The sequence below is a fragment of the Oculina patagonica genome, chromosome 4 (assembly GCF_052425735.1).
Source record: "Oculina patagonica isolate OP01 chromosome 4, crgOcupat, whole genome shotgun sequence".
In the NCBI taxonomy this organism is placed as follows: Eukaryota; Metazoa; Cnidaria; class Anthozoa; order Scleractinia; family Oculinidae; genus Oculina; species Oculina patagonica.
This window is the reverse complement of record NC_135761.1, coordinates 60167886-60187384: the sequence shown is the minus strand read 5'-3', so window position 1 is coordinate 60187384 and position 19499 is coordinate 60167886. Positions and strand designations below refer to the sequence as shown.

The window sequence follows — 19499 nt, the reverse complement described above, 5'->3', positions numbered from 1 at the left end:
AATATAATCTTATAGACAAGGCAAATAAGTAAGCTCTACCTAAGCCCCGTACTGATTTTTTAAAACGAAGTTTCTATTACAGTGGGGCACAGTTGTGGAATAGCCTTCCCCACGATGCCAGAACTGCTAGATATCCTTGAGCCACTTTAAAGGACATCAATTGCCTGATGTCTCCCTCGTGCTCCCACACGGCAAACATGTAAATCAGTTTTTTTTTATTATTATTGTGCTTTGATCCATTCTTGTAGCTGATGTTTTTACCGTGTCTAAATAAAGAAGTATATGTTATGTTATGTTATGTTATGTTATGTTATGTTATGTTTGTTGCACAGTTCGTGTTTTGATGCCCCCCCCGGGGGGTACTCCCTATAATAGCCTATACGGGAAGGCTCCGCCCGAAAGGGGTACCTTTTCAAGCTTTAGGTATATTAAAGGGTAGGGATTTCACTAGTTTAGGTATATGAAAGGGTAGGGAAATTTGTCATTAAGATATTTTAAAAGGTCTTTAATTTAAATATTTTGAACAGACGCAACTTATAGCTGTATCTTCTTAATTAATTAAGCGCTACATAAAAATGACAAGAAAACTTCCTGTCTTAACCCTTAATATGCTAAGTCCGGATTATTCCGGGATTTGAAGGAATGGCCATTCAACCACTTATGACGTCACCAATTTACACGTCAGCAGATGTTTGTGACGTGCAACTTATAGAGTTTGGATAGATCTTTCCACAGGAGTGTCCATCTTGAACATTGACTGCATTCCGACAGAGCTAATCGAAAAAAACGTGATCAGTTTTTGGTGTAAAATTGGTGCTAAAACAGGCCAATTTACCTGTACTTGATCATGGTCTCCTTTCCAGGGTTTTCCATTGATTAAGATCAAAACTTTTCAGGCCAGTAGAAGGCGTGCACAGAGTAAAAGATAGAGAGAAGAAGAAAGCAGAGAAAAACGAAAAGGAAAGGAGCAAGGAAAAAAATCGGAACGGTTCAGCAAAAAAAAAAAAAAAAAAAATGCGCCAAAGTAAAAAGTTGTACATTTTTACATGGAATTGTCATCAAAAACTTAATGCAGTGTCAGAAAGTGCATTCTAGCAAAGTTTAGAGAAATTTAGGACCGTAGAGCCATGAAAATCGATTAACGGTTAAAAAAACGCGTTTTTTTGGAGTAATTTCAGCATATTAAGGGTTAAGTATATGTCATGTCGTGTAGGTATTTGAAGTGGTACCATATCTCCATTAAAGGTAACGAAAGGGGTACCTTTTCTGTCAAAATGGTATATTAAAAGGTAAGGGGTTGGACCTCGGGGCGGAGCTTTCCCGTATGAAACATTTTTGAGTAACCCCCCCCCCCCCCTTCCCCGGGTTTGAGGGGGTATTTCGGGGGCGACTCTGACTTTGGAACGTTTTTATTTCAAAATAAATTCAATGTTTTTGATTACAGTACACTGTTTGTTTTGACTAGTCGCGTATTGACAGGCATGATTCGAGTAATCGAGGATGAAATTATATAAATAACAGTGAAAGCCCTCTAAGAAGGCACGTGGTTACTGTCTGCAGTAAATAAATATAGAATTTATTACAATTTATCTAAGCTTCATGAATAATCTAATTTGCATAACTTAGCATATATTTTTCGGCCAAGTAGCGTCACAGAATTTCGAATATTTTTTTACCTCTGTTGTCCCAAAGGCCCTTTTCTGCAAAATATAACGATCTCCTTATACTCAGAGATAAATTCAGACATTCATTCTAAGCAACAAGCAAGGTTTAGAACGCATAAAGTAAATATAAATAACACGTCGTGTAGGCCACATTCAAATTTGCGGGGGGATTGGGTAATAACCTTGTCATGCATTCTACCAAAATTTGTAGGACGAAAAATATATTTTTGGTTATTTTTTTCGCCATCGTTCCTGAAGAAACGATATTTAAAGGGTAGTACGGGAAAGAGTTTTATGGCCAGAAGTTATTTGGTAAATCCTCGTGCCGTTTCAGGTACGCTTTCGTTCTTCCTTCGTGCTTAGGAAAGTGTTTCTTCGAAGCAATATCCGTGCGAAGCATCATGTTCCAACTACGTTCGGCCATATGCACGTGGCAATCATCATATTCCAACTACGTTCGCCCATACGCACGTGCCAAGCATCATGTTCCAACTACGTTCGGCCAGCGGTTCATCAAAGCAGTCGATTGTCGATCGTGGACAGTTCGAAAGCGCCGTAATGATTGTGAAGGTGGCTTTTTTCAATCGGAATCCTCATATTTAGCTAAATCCTAACAATTCATCACCGTAACTCATATATCCTTCTAAAGAATTGTATTGTAATCGTAAAAAGCTACCTGGAGAACTTGAGAAATCCTCGTGCCGTTTCGGTACGCTCTCGTTCTTACTTCGTGCTTCGGAAAGTCTTACTTACTTACCCAGACCGTAGCATTATGGTTACCTTGGTAACCACAAAAATGACCTGAAGGGAAACGAAAATTGGTTCGAGTTAGCGGGAGGTTCGAGATATCGAGGGTTCGAGTAACCGAGGGTAAAATTACAGTAAATGTATAACGGAAATCCAGGGGAAATCGATTTTGGTTCGAGTTAGCGAGGGTTTGAGTTATCGGGAGTCGACTGTAGTTCTGTTGATTGAATAGTAAAAGTAAACAAAAAATGGTGAAATGCTTTTGTGATCCCTAACTTTTAACGTTCGTTTCTATTCTCTTTCGCTTCGCTCAGCCAAATAGAAAACATTTCTGTTATAAGTAAAGACGCAAACAACACAACAAATTGTGGAGGGAGCTGCCAGCGATCGAGTTTATTACATCAGTATAATACAAAGATATATAGGCGAAAAACTGAAATGTTACAGTATACGTACTGACGTAAGCTAAATATAACTAAGCTACAACATAAGCAGTGAAGAAAAATGTGAGTAAAATTACAACCTATTAAACAGAGGCAGTAAAAAGGAATGAAAAACGTGACAGATACAAAATTTCAACTATTACAAGCTACAGTGAAAGCAAACTTATATTAGTTTAGGAAACGCTACACACTCTATATAAACAAAAAAAATAAGGAAAAACAACTTCGAGTAAATTGGTGGGCGTCAAGTGGTGTGATATTCACAAGGAGTGGTTTCTAAAGGAGTATGAAAACCCCAATGAGAATAATTTGCAATACATGCTTATTAAAAACTAAAAGAAATACATTTCTTTTTCACTTTTCTCGTAATTGCCCAACAAACATTACACTATCAAAAGTTAAAACACCCACACATACCCCTACTGCTCTTCTGGTCTGCTTTACTATATTCCCACGAGCATCCCCATCCCTGTTACATGGTAGCCACCCTGGCCCCGGGGTTTTGTGCAGGGAGGTAAACGGTCGCCGTTTAACGTTCGTAGCTCGACTTTGCAGTTAGTGAGGGCGAACGTGATTACTTGACAATATGTAATGTCATCTACAGATGTGTGCCTTTAGTATTTGTTTCGATTTACATTAATCATTAGAACATTTTAAGCTTGTCTTCTCTCTGTATTTTCTAACCTCCCGAAACTATTCTAAAAGAACACGTTTTCAGTTGCTAATATTGCAAAGAATCAGTAGGCGCCTAGGCTTATAATATCTGTTTTGCACAGGCATGGCGACATATTTTTTAGATTCTGAGTTTTAAAACATTGCAATACAACAGATTAATCGGCATAAAAAGTTCAGAAATTTTCCCTGTTAATTTTTGTCTCGAGAGAATTCTCAAAAGTGGATTTGTTTACGTCGACATATCTACAAATCCTCATAGTTACTGATGACGGGGGCGGTCCAACTGTTTCCTTTGAATTGAGCTTTTTGTGTAATTGCATGCTGACAAAACTATCATGTTTCTCAAAAAAAGAAGAATACAATTCAAATACATTCAAAGAAGCTCTTTGGCGTTCGATTGGCTACTGGTTTCAAGTGCTGTTATGAAGCTAGGCATGTATAAAACAAGCTGGTTTCTACTGGTAGAGAAATGTTCACCATATCCTTGAAATGAACAAAAACAACACAGAAAACGGACTAGAAAGTAGAAAATTGATTGGCTTAGCGAACGGAGGCGAACGCGCATGCACGGATTTGGTTGGTTTGGCGAACACGCAAACAATCTCGTTCCCAGAATCAACGTTTCTCTTGACCCGCTGGTCAATACCCGATTCCCTCTATAGCGCGCGCCTGCAGGGAATCACGGTAGTTGTATTCGTCAAACCATGCGCGAGACTCAGCAACGTGAGACTCGTTGCTGAGTCTCGCGCATGGTTTGATGAATACAACTACCGTGATTCCCTGCAGGCGCGCGCTATAGAGGGAATCGACCATTGAAACGTGAAGATTGTTTTGATCCTTTCAATTACTGGCGGATAAAACAAATCGAAAAACTAAAAAAGAAAACAGTTTCTCACGGTCATACGAAAATCATAATTGAAATTTACAACAAGTAGATGACAGAGCCATTAAATTACACCACTTAATTTTTTCTTTTGATTCCTTTAAAACTACACAAGCACTGTAATGTTATATATCATGATAAGCTGCAGTGCAACCATAACAATATCTTGCGTTGCTGTCTGAAAATTTGCCTTAGATAAAAAGGGATATTAGGGGATATCTTAAAATATAAAAATGTTAAACACAGATCTAAAAATATAAAAGGATACTCTAAATTTTCGATCGCCTTCTGCGGTCTTCTTCAGAGAAAATGATGGATTTTGCAAGGTTCGCAGAATTCTAATGAGTTGCATTGACGTTATTGTTCGTTGCCCCCCTGGGGAGCAACTAGCGATGCGTAAACCCTTGGGAAGGGCGCTCTTTCGTTTATAGTGTCTTTGTCGAGAAAAGAATGTAAAGACTCCAGAAACAGTCTTTTGTTCTTGCTGCTTACACCTGTTTCAAGAATTTCGGCGTAACTTGGATGTATGTCGTGGCCGATTTCTGCATGATGTTTAATCGCGGAGTTGATATTTCCGTTTGTTCCGGGCCTGTGTTCGGCCCCTCGCGATATCCAGATTCTTTTGCTTTCCCTAACGTACCGTATTTTCTCAATTAAACGCCCCCGGCGTTTATTTCAAACTTGGCTTCGTGGATCCGGCGTTTATTTGAATGGTGCAGTTTATTCTTGCAAAAAGTTTATTAAACAAGGGTTTTAAATCATTATTTGTGACATGAATGTATCTTGCCATCATACCTTAAGCATATTACACCTTGAACAAACGCCTGAAAGGCTTACTTACCACTCTACCTTGGAGACCCGGCGTTTATTCGGGGCCCGGCGTTTAATCGAGAAAATACGGTATGCAAATGAGCATGTCCTGCAAGTCACTTTGTATACGATTCCTTTCAACTGCTCTTTATTCGGTCGGTCCTTGGGCTTTTTGAAGATATTTCCTAACGTTAACGTTCGTACTGGTGTTTTCGCGGCTCAAAATCCGTCGAACGCGCTCCGACACTCCTTTCACATACGGGATGGACGTGTATGCCTTCGGATTCTCCTGGGCTCTTGGTTGCGTGTTTGTTTTGTTTGATTCATTGTTGCATTAGAAACGTCAATGCAACTCATTAGAATTCTGCGAAACTTGCAAAATCCATCATTCTCTGAAGAAGACCGCAGAAGGCGATCGACAATTTAGAGTATCCTTTCATATTTTTAGATCTGTTTTAAACATTTTTATATTTTAAGCTATGACCACAGATCGCTTCAGCAGTTTTATTAGGGGATATTATAGATCGTTTTCACCAAAATAACAAAAATCGTTTGTCTTGCATTGAACATCAACAAATTCAGAGATTTTAGAGTAGATTGAAAGAAAAGCACTGCCCACATTTCACCTCTGCAGTGTTCATTGCAATCAAGTTATGGTGAAAAAAAAAATATTCAGAAAATTACGGAACTTAGTGTAGGTTCGCCCCGAATTGGTGTACGCAAGTGGTACATCAATATGGCGTCCAGAAAAGTCTACTAGAAGAAAACCGGATTTCGCTAACAATGATACGAGTTTTCACTTCGGAATGACTTCGTTATCGTTTAGACTCTGAATAGTATATACGGAAGTATTAAAATGGCAAAAATATTGGTTTCTGTAGCATTTCAGATCACGTTAAATAAGGCTGTCTCAAATTTCAAAACGCTTTATCTCCAGAAGAAAGCACTCTACTGTGACAAAATCTTCCCCGTAACCAGTGACACTGATGCCAAGAACATGTTAAAAGAACAGTTTGGTAGGATTAATAGTTTTAAATTTAGAATTTTGATGACATTACGTGAAAACGATCTATTAACCATCTTTGTATTTATATATTATGACAGCTGTTATTTTAGTGTCAACGATACCAACATTCGAGTAGATTGATTAAAGAAAACGTGCAAAACTGTGACGTTAATTAATGGTAATTAGCATTGATTCGATTATACAGGGAAGCCATAACAATACAGTTTTCCAAGAGTATGCCATCCCTGTTCACCTGGTCCCCCTGCGTCACCAAACCTCAGCTGACTGACGGGTAATGATGACTTGTCTGTGAGATAACCACTGTCCTCTCGTATTACATCGTCGTTTATGTTGCAGTTGCAACCATAACCGAGAACATCGCACGAGTTGGTCATTCCGCATGCGCATTGGCTACTTCCACTTCCACTTCCTCCTCCCCAATAGCTCATTCGTATACCATCTCTTGACACCCACCAACCTCTAGTGAGTGAAGAGCCCAAACATTCATACTTAATAAATTGCTCGCAGTGGCCCGACACAGCAACGAGGTTTTCCAGTTGCAGGAGACTGGCACCTTGATAATTGATATCACGTGAATAACACCCATGAGGATCACAACCCTTGACAGATGTCCTGTCTTCGCTGTCGTGACTGATGACTGTCACGCCAACTCCGTTCTTGTAAGTCATGTTGCAGTAGACAGTAAACGGTGTCACGCCGGCTTGATAGCCGGGAGATATGACATTGAAGCCGCTCGGAGCTGAAGAGTTCAAAGCTTTCCAATCACTACATGTTGCTAAGTAAACGAAAAAAAAGCCCAGTAAACATCATGCGCAGTTGAATGGATTGTTACAAAATTGTTACAAAACAAATTTATCACCCTCGCCGCTTTGATAGACTGCGACACAGTCTACGTCACGAAATGAAGGTCACGAAGGGTCCAAAAGAATATTAATTAACAAATGGTAAACGTCACAGCGTGCACTATTGAGTTACAAATGCAAGTGGGAGGTTGCTAAGCACGAAAAAGCGTAAACCTCCCGAGTGCATCTGTAACTCAATAGTGCACGCTGCACGCAAGGGAAGAGCCGTCAGCACAAACTGCACAGCCCCTACCCACTTCTGCTCCACATGTGGGAGAGGCTTCCTTGCCCAGATTGGCCTTATCAGCCATCTCCGGACTCACCGAAGAATCTAGATGTCTTATGGTCATCTTCGAATACGAAGGACGAACAACACACACAGTGCACGCTGTGACGTTTACCATTTGTTTTATAGCACAACTTTTAGGCGATTTACAGTTGCTTTGAGGTAAAAGAGCGCGCACTTATTTATACAATTGCGTGTTGTGCTCGCGTAAACGCTGACAAAAACCTTAAATTAAGAAAAAAAAAACAAACAAACAAACTTTTGATTTATTTCAAACTTGCATTTTACCTCAAAGTCTTCGGCATTATGGAGAAATGGTTTTTCTTATGTTTAGCTTTTTAAATTCACAGGAATATCGAGAAAACATGGAAAAATTCGTGAAGTAGTGGCACTTTCTTGTGCCATGTCGCATCAGATTAGTGCGCGCTTAGGTTGAAGGCATACGTCAGCGTGCACCCATTGGTAAAAATTAGATGCTAAATCAACCAATCAGAACGCGCGCTTTACTTTAGTTGTGCTAATATATAGATTTAGGCAAGTCTAAAAGCGGAGCTCCCCGGTTATTTACCTTTTATACTTTTCTAGACCGATTTTTTTTATTTATGTTATTTCATTCATATATTATTTCACCAATAATATCATAGGTGACAAATTACTCCTTAATTTTGGCGCGAAATTTTAACGTTTATTTGTGAAATTATAACATTTCCATGGCAACGAAGTAAGCGGCAAGATGGCGTCCGTAATAAAAGATGATTTAAAGCTTAAACTTTGTACATTTTCGCTTGAATTTCATCTAATCCAGCTAGCCTTGGCCATGTAATAAAACTTTTGATGATATTGTATATTTCAAAACGTCAAAACAACTTCAAGGCATGCCGCTAGCCGTTAAAACCATGAAAACAAGAACAGATGGGTCTTTCTATTTCTATGTCATGTATGCATGCACGATCCTGTCTTTTCTTATGGTTATGGGGCTCCGCTCTCGGGCCGCTGTGGAGCTCCGCTATAAGAAAATGTGATGACACACTTAGCATTTTACCTTATATAAATGGACGGACATTTTTTTCCTGGAGGGGGAGGGGGAATGCAAAGTATTAAAAAATAGTTTGCATGTGGAAAAAATTGTTTGCAGAGGTGCATGAATAACAGAAAAAAGTTTTAGGTGGAAATTTTTTCGTACACCCTCTCCCCCCAACCCCCCGAGGAAAATAATGGACTTTCCCTAAGTTAGAACACCCCTGCCCCCTCTACCTTCCGTACCAATTCGATCACCTGTTCAAATAGAAATAATTATGGTACAAGGCTCGACATCTTACCTGTTAACCGATTACAAGTGTCACCTTTCCAAGTGCCTGCGCAGGCGCAGAGTGGCTCATCATTGTTCAAGGTATAACATGTCCCACCGTTCAGACAGGGAGAGGTCTGGCACTAGAAAAATTGAAAACATGGTGCATGAGTCGCGAGGAGATTTTCGCAGAGTAATTTATAAGCTGCTATCTCAGACGAATTGCTGTTTCAAAGAATTTTTTTTTCAAAATTGTTTCTTTTGCTTGTTTGTTTCTGTTCGGAAACAAAATATGCCTGTTCATATTAAAGTAAAGTTGTCCCTGGTAGTCTGGTGTATTGTTACCCTCTCCCACGAGTCATCTTTTTACCAACAACGTTTGCGGTTTCACGCATGCGTGATAGCAAGCCTCGTTTACGCGAATTATTCTCAACCCTTAGGGACGGACCATTATTTTTTTGGAGGTGGGGGGGGAGGGGGATGAAAAATATTGAAAAAATTGTTTGCAGGGCCTGGAAAGACAAAATAAATTGTTTGCAAACACGATATGTATAACAAAAAATAGTAAGAATTTCGAAAAAAAATATTTGCAGAGGTACATAAACTAAAAAAAAAGTTTGCAGAGGAAAATTTTTCATCCCCCCCCCCCTCCCCCTCCAAGAAAATAATGGTCCGTCCCTTAACCACCTTCATACAACGTGGGTATCCCTTTCATCTTTGATGCTTTGGGAATTTGCTCTTGATAAAATTTACGACTTTGCCCTTCGTATTAGGCTTCGTGAAGAATAGTCAGTCTGACGTAACATGCATAAGGGCCCCCTATTTATCTAAACAATTGCAAGATAAATAAACTTTTAACAACAAAGAGCTACTTACCTTTCCTGCTCTAAATTTCCATCCTTTCCTTTTCGTTTTCTTTCTGCTAAATCTTCGATCCAGTACTTCGCAGGGGTAATGCTTGGAGGAGGTCTGGGGACCAAGATTAAAGCTGTCGCACAGTCTACTTAGGATGCATTTCATTTGACATTCCTGATCGCTTGCCACGTGAACAGATGATATGACACGCCCCTCAAGCACGTGATCAGGGACCAATTTGCTGAAACGGATTAACGGTGGGAATTTGCAAGTTTCGGCTGCAAGATAATTAGATAAAAAAGAAAAAAAATAGCTTGAATTTCAATCTTGAAGGAAAAATTCATCCATACTACCTTTACATGTAAGTAATAAACAACAAATGTCGGTTAGTGCAATTGATTTGGACTCGTGATGAATCAAGTTTCTTTTCAATTAAATGCACTATGGATTAAAGATGATTTCCAGTCCGTACTGCGCAATCTCCGCCTGCAATGTTTGTGAGCCTCACAAACAGAAGAATGTCTACTAGCAAAAATAAAAATTCCGGGACAAAACTTACCTTTTTCTTGATTATTAACGCCAGATATCCTTGCAAAACAATAATAACAAGTAAAAGAAGCTCGACGGTATTTCAAACGGACGTTTTAGCTCATCGTGAATTCTTGAACGAAACGATCCGTAATGGCGAACTAAAAAACTTCATGTACGCTATCACCGAAGTGTAACGTTTCAACGAATTCAAAACAAAAATGAAAACAAACCCTGAGTCTGCGCAGTACGGACTGGAAATCATCTTTAAATGATAATCATCCTCATCAACGCTTAGCAATTTTCGCAAATGTTATTGTATTACATTCCCTACGGCTTGTAAGTGACAGCTCAAATTATAAAATTAGTCGTGCGTTCTGTTTCTAATATATCAGTAACAGTGAAGAACAATAGAACTTTGACAAGTGTTATTGCAAATTTTATAATTCCAGTGCGCAGTCTCACCGGGTAACCTTGAGCCCTGTTCGTTATTATTAGTGTAAATTATCTTGGTATTGTGAAAAGTACAAAAACATTCCAAATGATATTGTTTTATGTCTTACCGCCATTGAAAAGATGCTTTTATAGAGAAAAATAGATTAGATTCTGGAATTGATCAAACGAGAGGAATAACAAAGTACATTAATGAGGAATAATTAAAAAAGCGTTCTCAAGTCGAAAAAATCAGAAAAAAAAAATCACGCCTTAGCCCTTCAGCGCGAAAGGAACCTTCAGAAACCGGTTGAGGGCTCAATGGAAGGCAATGGGTTAGAGGTTCGTTGTGATTCGAGTTACAATCTTCCAATATTCAGTTCTCTGGAGGGTTTATTAAAGGTCCCTATAGTAGTAGTGTTTGGAGGCGCGGTGGCCTAATGGTTAGCGCGCTCGCCTCCGAGTCGAACGGCCCGGGTTCGAGGCCTGGCCGGGGCGCTGCGTTGTGTTCTTGGGCAAGACACTTTACTCTCACAGTGCCTCTCTCCACCCAGGTGTATAAATGGGTAACGGCGAATTTACTGCCGGGGGGTAATCCTGCGATGGACTAGCATCCCATCCAGGGGGGAGTAGCAATACTCTCAGTCGCTTAATGCTACGGAAACCGGGATAAGCTTCGGCCTGTATGGGCCACTAGGCTCGAAGCAGACTTTACCTTTATAGTAGACTGTGCGGACAGGCACCTTGCAAGGGGGATACCTTATTCAGGCTGTAGGTATATGAAAGGGTAGAGATTTCCACGAGTTAAAGTATTGGGAAAACTGTCATTTTGGTTTTTAAAAAGGCTTTCGAAATATCTCGAACAGACCCGCCTAACGCTCAACCATTACGAGGCTATTTGAGCGAAAAACAATAAAAAAAGAGCTGAAGTATCCCACCTGTAGATATGTGAAAGGGGTACCAATTTCCTATTCAAAAGGTATATGAAAGGATACCTTTTTTTCTTGAAAATGGTATATGAAAAGGTAGGAGTCAGATTAAGACCTCGCAGCGAAACCTTCCAGTATAATTTTTTTCGAGTATCTTCCGTGGAATCAGTCAGCACCGTTTTAGTTAGGTTTATATCTATTATAATCTCGCTGCGAAGATGGTTTAAGACAAAGCGTGACATATACATTCGGACGAAGAGAAAACTCCCTCTTTTTTACTTGCGTGTTGCAAAAAACTTGTCACGGAGTTATTTCATATTTACCGAATGTGCGTGCCGGTGTAGCATTATTAATATCCCTTAGAATTACTGAAATACGACACACTACATTTTACTTACCAGATTCGACCGATTGCGTTTTTGAAATGACAAATAGTAAAGTTAACTTTACTTGGAAGATGGCTGTATATCTAATCATGTCCGTAAGTTTTCACCAAGCCGCTTGGTTTAAACTGTAAAAATATTTTAAAAACATCAGCTTATGGACTTAACTAGTATTGTTTTACATTGTAAATTATATATGGGGAGTTCGGAAATAACTCACATGTAAAACTACATTTGTAAAATTCATAAGCTATTTGTCATAATCTTGCTCAATAACTGAAGTAATTTAAAAAGGCTAAAAACGGATATAAAAAGTTGTTAAAGTTCTTAAAAACAAAACGTTTTCGACTCTTAGGCATTTTACACTGTTGATGACCTTAGAGTCGAAAACATTTTGTTTTTAAGAGCTTTAACAACTTTTTATCCGTTTTTAGCCTTTTTTAAAAATAATTAAATCATTAACTATTTATTATGGTGCAAACCGATCCCAGCGCAGTATTCAGATCACATGTACACAACTGTAAACCCCAATACAAATCAAACAATAAAATTAACTCTTGATACAAACTCCTGCTCAGCTAATTAGTATTCATTAATTTTTTATACAGATCTCTACCGAATCGCATAACAATACTTTGCATTCAATTTATTGTTTTCATTTCACAAGTAGAATAAAATATTCGCGTCCAATCTGTATAGGCGTTTACAATGGCGGGCCGGACAGATCTCCAGTTCATATTTTATCTACTCCGAAAACATCATTAATCATTAATTAACAACAAAGCAGTTCTCGCAATGTCCACAAGCAGTTTATGCTTGTACGTAAATTATTTTTCTTGAGTCAATTAACCACAACAGCCATTTACATTGAAGATTCCTTCCTTCAGTGGAACTTAACTCATTCTTTCTTGATTTTTGACATAACGGTAAGTCACTTAAGTTTCGGGTCATGTTATGTTCGCGACACTTATATTGTTCGCGTCACTTTAATTTCTCATTTTTTTTTTTTGGAATTGCGAAATTAACGTGTCGCGAAAATTTCATGAAAAATGTAGAAATAAAACAAAATGGTTGCGTAACTTGTTTTTAGTTGTGTTTAGTCAATAAAAGTACAGGAATAGTGCGATGCTGCTTTTTTTTACAATATATTCATATTCATTTTTGCTTTGTTTTAATTTTCATTGATTATTACAACATTTCAAATTTTTTCTTCTCTCTGTCTTTTCTGACCTCCCGAAACTATTCTTAAAGAGCACGTTTTCAGTTGTTAATATTGCAAAGAATTAGTAGGCGCCTTGGCTGATCATATCTGTGTCGCACAGGCATGGCGACATATGCTTTAGATTCTGGGGTCTGAAACATTGCAATTCAACGGATTTATCAGAATGAAAAGTTCAAAACTTTTTCCTCCTTATTTTTGCCACTGTAGCCTGCGACGTTGGCTAATCCACTTAAGTGGATCCACCTTTTTCTCACATTTGTTTAAATCGACATACCTACCGTACGGTCAGCCTTAATTCTCGGTGGGTTTTTTTTTAAGATAATACGATGAAAAGGAAAAAATTATAAAAGGTTCTTGTTATGGTTTAAACGCTTCCGTCTTTGGCTACACCAGTAATGCGGAGAGAAACTTTTAGCGCCAATTTGTATCAATGAATAATTTTAAGTTGTTTTGACATCAAATTAGTTACCATGGCAACGTCGTTAGAGGTTAAAAATACTCATTCTAAGGGGGGAGACCCTTAACTACATAATGGTTACTATGGATGACTTCCAACCGTCATATCTTGGCCTCCCTTATTATTCCCCGGGGGGGGGGGGTACTCAAAAAAATTTTATACGGGGAGGCTCCGCCCCGAGTTCTAACCCCTTACCCTTTTATATACCATTTTGACAGAAATTGTACCCCTTTCGTATACCTTTAACTGAAAAAAGGTACCCCTTTCATATACCTGAAAGACGTGGCGTGGACTTAAAACAGGACTTTTTCTTGTCATTTTCGTGTAGCGCTTAATAACTTAAAATAATACAGGCATAAATTGCGTCTGTTCGAAATATTTTAATAAAAGGCCGTTTTAAAAACCTAAATGATAGATTTCCATACCCTTTTATATACCTAAACTCGTGAAATCCCTACCCTTTTGTATACCTGAAGCCTGAAAAAGGTACCCCTTTCGGGCGGAGCCTCCCCGTATAGGCCATTATAGGGAGTACCCCCCCCCCCCCGGGTAGTATTCTATGTTTAGATTTTGGCCGTATTTGTTTTATTGAAGGTTGCCTTCATTTTCAGCAGTCCTGACCATACTTGGAAAGAAACGAACAAACTGCACTTGGCCACGAACAAAATCCTGCTAAGCAGGATCTATATAGAAGACCTGACTCGCGTTGGCTGTACATTCTGTTCTCTGTGGCATAATACTGTACTGACGAGGACTAAAGAGTCCGAAACAGCTGTCTACAGTTATGCATTCTTGACTCTCGGATTTGTCTCTATCATGTGTCTGCCGCATTAAGTTTTCTACGCATTTCGATCAGCCTTGCAGTTTAACGTTTCATATTTGGAAAGTGACGTGACCAGAACGCAAAAACCCTGAAAACTCACACAGTTTACATTTTTCTCCATTTTAATCAACGCCAAGAGTAGAGTGCATTTAAAAGCAAATTCTGTAGCATGGATTTGCTAAGATTAGCGATATGACGTCATTAAGTGTTTGTGACGTCATAACTTAAAAATAATGTAAAGTTCAGCAATTTCATGCTACAGATTCTCCTCTTTTCATGTCTTTTGGTTATCATTAAATTTAAGGAGCAAAGTCATACCCTTAAATTGAATTTGAGTTGATTATAAACAGTGCTCGTTTTTATGGTAACTGTCAGAATTCTATCGCGCTTATTTTTAGGTCTGTTAATGATTACTGGCATTGGCGGATCCGTTAATAATGAATTTCAGGTCAGAAATATCTAGATAGCTACTTTACGACTCTAACGGAACATTTTTTTATCCCAACCCGATGCCTCTGTGCTAAAGGCTTGCCTAACACAGGAGACTTTTAAAAACACATTAACCCCTGCCTCGTGAATATGGAGGATGGGTGCCTGGGATACCTGGGAGGGCCTCCACTGAGGAAAAACTCGCAAAGCATCCCTGAAATCCCTCCATGGAAAAAAGACCTGACACCACGCTGTAATGTCCGAGAACACAAAGCACTGAGCCCGACAAGAGCTGTAACCGCTGACCACCAGGACAACTGCCTACTCACTCGTTGTGGTTAACTTGGTTAAATCGCATTTAACCTCATTATTACAGATACTCACTATCAAAGTTTTCTTTTAATTTGAGCAAATTGCTTCCTTTCACAGGGAATGTAATTTTAATCATAGGTACTCAGATTTAATATTTCAATTGATATCATTGCCATCTTACTGTAATATTGCAAAATTACAGTTCACAAAATACCGGTATTGCAGTTCACCATAAAATATTATTTAGAACATTAAAACACAAAAAAGTAACAATAATAATTGTGTTATTCATAAGAAGTGAGTTACAAATACTTTTCTTTGAAGGACAGCGCAGGATTTACCTTACTTATATATATATATTTTAATAAGAAATAATAACTGCTCACTTCAAAAAAAAAAAAGTGCGGTCCTTAACTACAAAGAAGTCCAACCCTAACCACAACTAGTTAAAACTCCCTAACCCTATTATATGGCTTACAATTGCAAATATTTTCCCATTCTTTGCCAACATTTTCTGCAGTAAACTTAGAATGCAAATTAGTTAAAACACAAAACTTGTATATTTTTATCGAAAATAGTAAATGGCAGTCTTCCTTTATTGATAGTCTTAAAAGTACCATAACTGTATGTTGATTTTATATGTTGAAAATCCCTATGATCACAGAATTTTTATACATAATTAAAAGTAAATGCACTCATTTATAATTTAAGCTACAGATATATTACTTATCCTCTTTGAAAAACCTATGATACATTCACACAGTCCTGTATTATAACTGTCTAAATACATTTTCAATAGTAAATAAGTGTACTCCCCCACTCTTAAGGTATTTACTAATTTACATGACTGTACATTAACAAACTATTTGTACTATGCCAAATTAAAATTAGCAAACTATACATCTGAGGAACCAAAGGTTTCTTGCGATGCATACACCATGTAGATAAATCCATCTTCGTCTTTCTCATCTTTGTAAACCTCTCCAACAGTTATGGATATGCTGACAAGGTTTTTTTCATTCACAAGAAGGAAGAATGCTTGGGTTGGACTCAATTGAAGCCTTTTCCTACATTTCCAAAGAATAAAAATCAATCAATCAATCAATCAACCAACCAATCAATCCTTCCTTCCTTCCTTCCTCCCTCTCCTCCCATCAATCAATCAATCAATCAATCAATCAATCAATCAATCAATCAATCAATCAATCAATCAATCAATCAATCAATCAATCAATCAATCAGTAGACAAACAACCACACAAATCAAGAAAAAAAAAGTTATTTCAATGTCACAATAATTATTAAGCTTGGGACAAAGAACAAATCTTAGTCCCTGACTGGAATCAAACCCATGACCTTGTGCTCATTATGCTCTAACCACTAAGCGACAGTCACGGTGAGCTACAAGTCTAGGCCATTTTCAACTTTGTTCCATGGGTCTCTCTCTTTGCCCCTTGGGATACAGGTTGGGCCATTTTTATACACAGATAAACATAACAAATTATTAAATAGATTTAGCCAAGCCTAAAAGCGGAGCTCCCCGATAATTTACTTTGCCCTTTACAGTGTATTTAAATTTGTGAATTTACTGACCATTGGACATAAAAAAAATAGGTCTTGAGCCTGCGATCCAATAGAAAAACATTTTGCGGTCAGCGGTCAACTTAAAAAAAACTCGTCACCTCGATGAGTTATACACCTGAGCCCACAATATAGTCATGTGATACTGGTCAGCGGACACCTTGTGTGACAGCTGTCAATTGACCATAACTTGGATGCCAAGTATCAAAGATGTTAGCGTTTATCTATTTCTGAAGTGGGCGACGTACGTACGGACGAGTCCGCCAGCCATGCTGCTAGCCATGATGCAGTGCTCGAAGCTAACGGTCGTTCACTCGTCAAAAACGAGTTAAATTTCCCAGCGGACGAGTGAAATTTCCACTTACTCTTGCTCGTGGACGAGTACACTGCTCCTTTCCTTCATTACTCTTTGATTTTGTATATCTTGAGTTAATAAAAATGACTATTAATTGCATGCTTTGTCTCTTGTTTACGATCGCTCATTTATCCTTCGACGCCATTTTGAAATTCGTTAGAAACTGGGTCGAGAAATCCAGAGGCATGCGCCGTAGGCATCAACATTGCAGGGGGTTGTGATCGCGCGGTAAACTTGTGTAATCCAGCTGTTTGGTTCCGTATTGTGAGTTCTTCTTTGCATATTTGGCGGTTAAAACCTGAACAACAACGATGGCAGCTCGCCAAGCTTTTTCGTTACAGAACTACTTCAAAAGGACAGGTCAAACAGAGTCCGTTAATGAGAAGAATGTTCAAGAAAGTTGCGAAGGCTGCGAGAATTCCGAACCAGGCTGTTTACTAAAAGAATGAACACTCCTAACTATGTTGATTTTCTGATAACTTTATTTGAAAAGTTGTTAATATTATAGACACATTTTAGAAGAGAAACATCTAAGTTGTTCTTTATTTTCCTGATCCAAGGCTGCCCCATATAATAACTTGCTTTTATAAAGAACACAGTAAGGACCGTACTTACTGTGTTCTTTGTAAAAGCAAGTTATTAATATGGGACCAGTTAAGTTTCCTCTAGGACCAGTAAAAACTTCACTTCACTTGTCCATGGAAGACCACTCGCAAAAGTTAGTTTCGAGCACTGCATGATGACCACGTAAACTCAAGTTCATGGTTTTCCTATTTCTGTTGATTTTCTATGGGTATGGGGCTCCACTCTGTGGCCCCCAGGGCCGCTGTGGAGCTCCGCTGTTATTTTTTTGAACCAAATGCTTGGGGGTGGGATTACTTGACAGAGCACTGTGCAAAGAATCCCAGCGTAACCAATTAAACATTCCATAATCAAACCCAATTGAACATGATTGGGTTCAGTAATCGAACATAATCCGTTTGATTGGGTTCAGTAATCGAACATAATCCAAGTCACAATAAAATTTGGTCAATCAAACCAAATCAAACGTTCAATTACCGAACAGTCGACAATCATACTGATCAGTCGAACGTTCGATTACCGAACTACTGTTTGTTTATATTGCGGACATTTTGTACGGTGCACCGACCCCCTGATTAGTCCTGCGTAATTTACTTATAAAGAGACGGATTCTGAACAAAATTGAATCGGATTGAGTCAATTGTGTTTGATCGATTGAACATCATTGTGATTTTGTTCGATTGGATACGCTGGGAAAGAATGGAGGTTAGTGTCTGTTAACCTGGGGCTAGTAGATTTTGCAGTCAGGATAGACTTAAGGATTGATTCTTAAGGATTGAGTCCACTGGACTCAATCCTTTCGAATCATGCTTATGAAGATTTTTTAGGGGCTAGTAAAAATGACTTTCAGTTTAGTACATCTTGGCTACAGCTTTCCCAATAAGCAAGCTGGAAAAGTCAATTTCTTTGCACCCTAGCTGTGGAGTTTTCCCTTTGCAGAAGACTGGAAATGAAAGCAATTAAAATGGCACAGAATTTTTTCTAAAAGCGATGAAAAAACTACCTAGTCCACAATTTCCAATACCTTCCATTTTTGCTTCCAAGCAATCAAATTTTCCGGAAATTGCTGTTCCATTTGTTTCCAACCGGAATTTATTTTTGCCCTGAAAGGCAATATACTATATTTGTTTATTTTCTAAGCAACCGTTGTAAACTGCCGCTGATGTTCATCTCACCTTATGATGCTCGACAAACTGCTCATAGTCAGATCCGACGGAACTAAATACTTGATTTTGTCGAGTACAGGCAACGACTTCTCTGTTCTTAATCTTTCCACAATAACCTGTACAGACATGAGAACACAAGCTTAAACATTACGGTATAAAAACAAAAGTTTGATAGCTAGAACTCGATATATTATGAATACATTCCACTTGATTTCGACAATAACACTGGCCTAATTAACATGCATAATTTTTTTGACTTTCTCAGTGTGTTTATAAGCCTAAATTTTTGTCTTACCGGAACTTTATCAGGATACTGTCGGACGATTGCCTCTGAATCTCTTTTCCTTGCAGCTGTATATTGTCCGGAAAGAGAAAACATCAGTAAAACAAAGTGAAAGCCACAAAAACCGCGCTGAATGTAAAAAAGAAGGAATGGCAGCAAATTCTCATCGATGACGAGGCATTCGCTATTTTCCCACGAAAAATGCGAGCCACGCAACTTACAGAAGCTTTTCCTTTGTTTAAACGGCTTGCTTATTTGTCCATTCATGTCGAAAAGTCGTTTAAACGCGTTTTGAAGGCAATTAACAAAGCAAAACAGTGAAAAATATCGAAACCGAAATTTTCAGCCTTGCTTTGTTTTGTTTTGCTTTTTCAATCATTCTGATTGCGTCATGAAAAATAATGGCGGCTAGAACATTTACAATTTCCACTATGGAGGGGTAAAAGACCTTAGTTTCCCTTTGCTTTTAAATCGTACAAAAACTGTTAAAATCGATTT

General features: G+C 38.4%; 2 protein-coding genes across 2 annotated transcripts; both read right to left on the bottom strand.

Moving 5' to 3' along the window:
- Positions 1–6364: 6364 nt before the first annotated feature.
- Positions 6365–11895, bottom strand: LOC144647791 (contactin-associated protein-like 5). The gene is made up of 4 exons (XM_078507490.1): positions 11808–11895; positions 9542–9798; positions 8697–8808; positions 6365–7024 (listed from the first exon to the last, which is right to left on the bottom strand). The coding sequence occupies exons 1-4, from the start codon at positions 11884–11886 to the stop codon at positions 6426–6428; spliced, it is 1047 nt and encodes a 348-aa protein (XP_078363616.1). The 5' UTR covers positions 11887–11895; the 3' UTR covers positions 6365–6425.
- Positions 11896–15103: 3208 nt separating this feature from the next.
- LOC144650959 (microtubule-associated protein 1 light chain 3 alpha-like) lies at positions 15104–19383 on the bottom strand. The gene is made up of 4 exons (XM_078510803.1): positions 19223–19383; positions 19014–19069; positions 18728–18834; positions 15104–16102 (listed from the first exon to the last, which is right to left on the bottom strand). The coding sequence occupies exons 1-4, from the start codon at positions 19266–19268 to the stop codon at positions 15931–15933; spliced, it is 381 nt and encodes a 126-aa protein (XP_078366929.1). The 5' UTR covers positions 19269–19383; the 3' UTR covers positions 15104–15930.
- Positions 19384–19499: the final 116 nt, after the last annotated feature.